The sequence below is a fragment of the Lygodium microphyllum genome, chromosome 13 (assembly GCF_053477565.2).
Source record: "Lygodium microphyllum isolate KBCC chromosome 13, Lygodium_microphyllum_v1.1.10, whole genome shotgun sequence".
Taxonomy (NCBI): domain Eukaryota; kingdom Viridiplantae; phylum Streptophyta; class Polypodiopsida; order Schizaeales; family Lygodiaceae; genus Lygodium; species Lygodium microphyllum.
The window spans coordinates 38,086,889-38,089,693 of record NC_141147.1 but is presented as its reverse complement, the minus strand read 5'-3'; the positions used below and the strand labels follow the sequence as shown (position 1 = coordinate 38,089,693).

Below are 2,805 nucleotides of genomic sequence, written 5' to 3'. Positions count from 1 at the left end.
ACCCCATACAAGCGTTCTGCGCAGTTTTGCTGCAAATTTACACGCGAATCTAACAGACTATCCGCGCAAATATACGCGATTTTGATAGATGACACGCGCTTATACACGCGATTACAGAGGGAAAAAAAAAATCCAGAGAGTGCTTTTGGGTGCCTGGATGCTGTTCCAGCATCCAGCCACCCAAAGGCACTCTCTGGATTTTTTTTTGGTGCATTGCACCATAAAAAAAGAGCGATTTAGATTTCAAGACACGAATCAAGACTCACTCTCTATGAATACACGATTCAATATTACTATCTAAAACTTAATACACGACTCAAGACTCACGATTCAATACATTGTCAATACATGATACATTTGTGTACAAGGGAGTCCATATGTCAAAATAGCCCATGGCTTTAATTAGGAACAAATATATACAAAGTCAAATAGGGAGCTAGGTGCAAAAAAGCCCATGGCTTCAGTTACAAAATTTTTTTGTACAACCACATCCTACAGTATTCTGAAAGCTAATCAGAGGATGATGAGGACCCTGTGCTCTCTCCATGATCAGAGGAGCTCGCATCGGTATATTCCGATGAGTGGTGCTCGCCTCCACCAGGAGCAGTGGCACGAACATCAGCAGTGGCGGCTGGATCATCAGGGGCAGGAGCATCAGCAGCTTGTGCCTGTTCAAGAAATATACCGTATGTAAGTATACATATATATGCAATTAAATAAACTGAAATCATTCATTTAGAGTTTTCAAGTACCTGTCGACCGTATGGTCTCATGGCTGCGTCAAACTGTGCATCCGTAATACGTCCCTCGTTTCTGAAGATGGCCCACGTGTCACGTCTGCTATTGCGGCGAGCATACGCAGTCTCGTGGGTTGTGGGCCTCCTCCCCATAACCCGTCGCTGTAACATAATCAAGATAGCTTGTAAGATCAAAACAATCATAGAATCAATGAATTTGGCAAACAATCAAATAAAGAGGCAAGTTACTTATGAAATCTGCCTCCCACGACTCGACGCCGCCAGATCCGAAATGCGACGATCCAATGGTCTCCATCTGGATCCGTCGTGCCTCCACATGCTGCCTGCTCTTCACGCCTCCCTCTGCGCGCTTCTTTGCCTCCTTCCACTCGCGTTTGTGGGCAGTGGCAGGTTTCTCACAAGGATAGCCACCCGCAGCTACATTCACCCCATCATCGTACGCGAGTTTCTTAAGGTGAGATCTTTTATTACTTAAGATCTCCCTTATTCGCGTCCTTCCCCATACATCCGAGAATGTCGCTCGTGGGGGATTGGGGTACCGACTATGTACACTATCTAGGACCTCCCTAACTAACCGGCTATCCTGATCTTTAAATTTTACAAAACAGTTTCTATACATGTTTGAAACTACCCCCCGCATATACTCCATCACCTCTTTCCCTCTCGCATCCATGACTACCCCGCCCCTATCCGTAACATCGTAGAAAATCTCTCCCTCCACCTCTCTCGCCTCCTCCGACTCCTCACTGTCTCCTCGTACATGCCTCCCTCCATGCCCTCTCTCACCGCGTGCCCTACTACCCCCCCCACCAAAGCACCCGCCGCATCCTCCACTCCCGCTCTCCCTACTGCGGCGTCGGCTCTCATCTGTACTGCGGGAGTAGCCATGACTAGGGGTGGCTGCACGTGACTGTGTACGTGACTGTGGCTGTGAGGGAGCACGTGATGGTGGCCGTGAGCCCTCACGTGACGGTACAGAGGAGGGTGTGCGTGAGTGTGTCCGTGCAGGGGTGTGTCTCCTCGGTGAGCGTGTATGCGCAGGGGTATGTCTCGCCGGACTCGCAGGCATAGACGGCAGTGGAGAGGCTTGTGTACTTGGGGGCGCGGTGTGACCTGGGAGTCTAGGAGGAGGATGGGCATACATATACTCTGTCAGCTCCACTGGATTAGGATGGCGCCCAAAATGGTTTATCATCTCCATCATCCAAGTGGCGTATGCCCACGGATCGGAGGAAGAGCCTGGATCCATGAAGAATCTGCAAAGCGTCGAAATTCCGCCTCAATGAACCAAGCAAAACATGCATATAAAAAATAAACATATCTCCTACAATATATCTCCTCAATATATCTCCTACAATATATAACCTACAACATATATCTACCATTCTAGAAAATAAACATATCTCTTACAATACCAAACATCGAATTAGTAGAAGATCATAAGCCAAAAGAAGAAGTTCATTTCGAATTAGTGACGAAATTCATGAAAAACAAAAACTCTTTCCTCTATCTTGACGGACATTGTCCATCAAGGGAGAAATGACTAAACACATACACAAGGGTTCCTTCTTCTCTCTTTCCTCTATCTTGACGGATGTCGTTTGTTAAGAAATAAATAGTTAAGCACATATACAATGTGTGTGAATTCCTTCTTCTCTGTTTCCTCTATCTTAACGGACCATATCGGTCAAGAGAGAAATAGTTAAGCACATATAGAATGCGTGTGAATTCCTTCCTCTCTCTTTCCTCTATCTTAACGGACATCGAATTAGTAGAAGATCATAAGCTAAAAGAAGAAGTTCATTTCGAATTAGTGACGAAATTCATGAAAAACACCGCAATCCAAGTCCAAACTTGCAGCTAAAACTCAAGAGTAAAGAATGAACAGACATGGTGCCCAAATTTGCAGCTCAAACTCGAGAAAAAAATGAACAGACACAGCGCGTGTACCGGCCCGTGAAAAGAACCGTGTGTAAAATCGCGTGTACTGTCTGTACACACAGACCAGACGCGAGTCTACACGCGGTACCGACGATAAAAATTTTGA

General features: G+C 46.0%; 1 protein-coding gene across 1 annotated transcript; it reads right to left on the bottom strand.

The window, feature by feature from the left end:
* Positions 1 to 509: 509 nt before the first annotated feature.
* Positions 510 to 1,053, bottom strand: LOC148026520 (uncharacterized). The gene is made up of 3 exons (XM_087690467.1): positions 987 to 1,053; positions 753 to 919; positions 510 to 668 (listed from the first exon to the last, which is right to left on the bottom strand). Exons 1-3 carry the CDS (start codon positions 1,051 to 1,053, stop codon positions 510 to 512), a joined length of 393 nt encoding a protein of 130 aa, XP_087546593.1.
* Between the last annotated feature and the right edge of the window lie 1,752 nt (positions 1,054 to 2,805).

Coding starts and splice junctions, on each gene's coding strand:
- LOC148026520 (XM_087690467.1), bottom strand. CDS start 1,053: ATGGAGACCATTGGATCGTCGCATTTCGGATCTGGCGGCGTCGAGTCG. Junction 920..986: donor GTGGGAGGCAGATTTCATAA/GTAACTTGCCTC, acceptor TGATCTTACAAG/CTATCTTGATTATGTTACAG. Junction 669..752: donor TGAGACCATACGGTCGACAG/GTACTTGAAAAC, acceptor TTTCTTGAACAG/GCACAAGCTGCTGATGCTCC.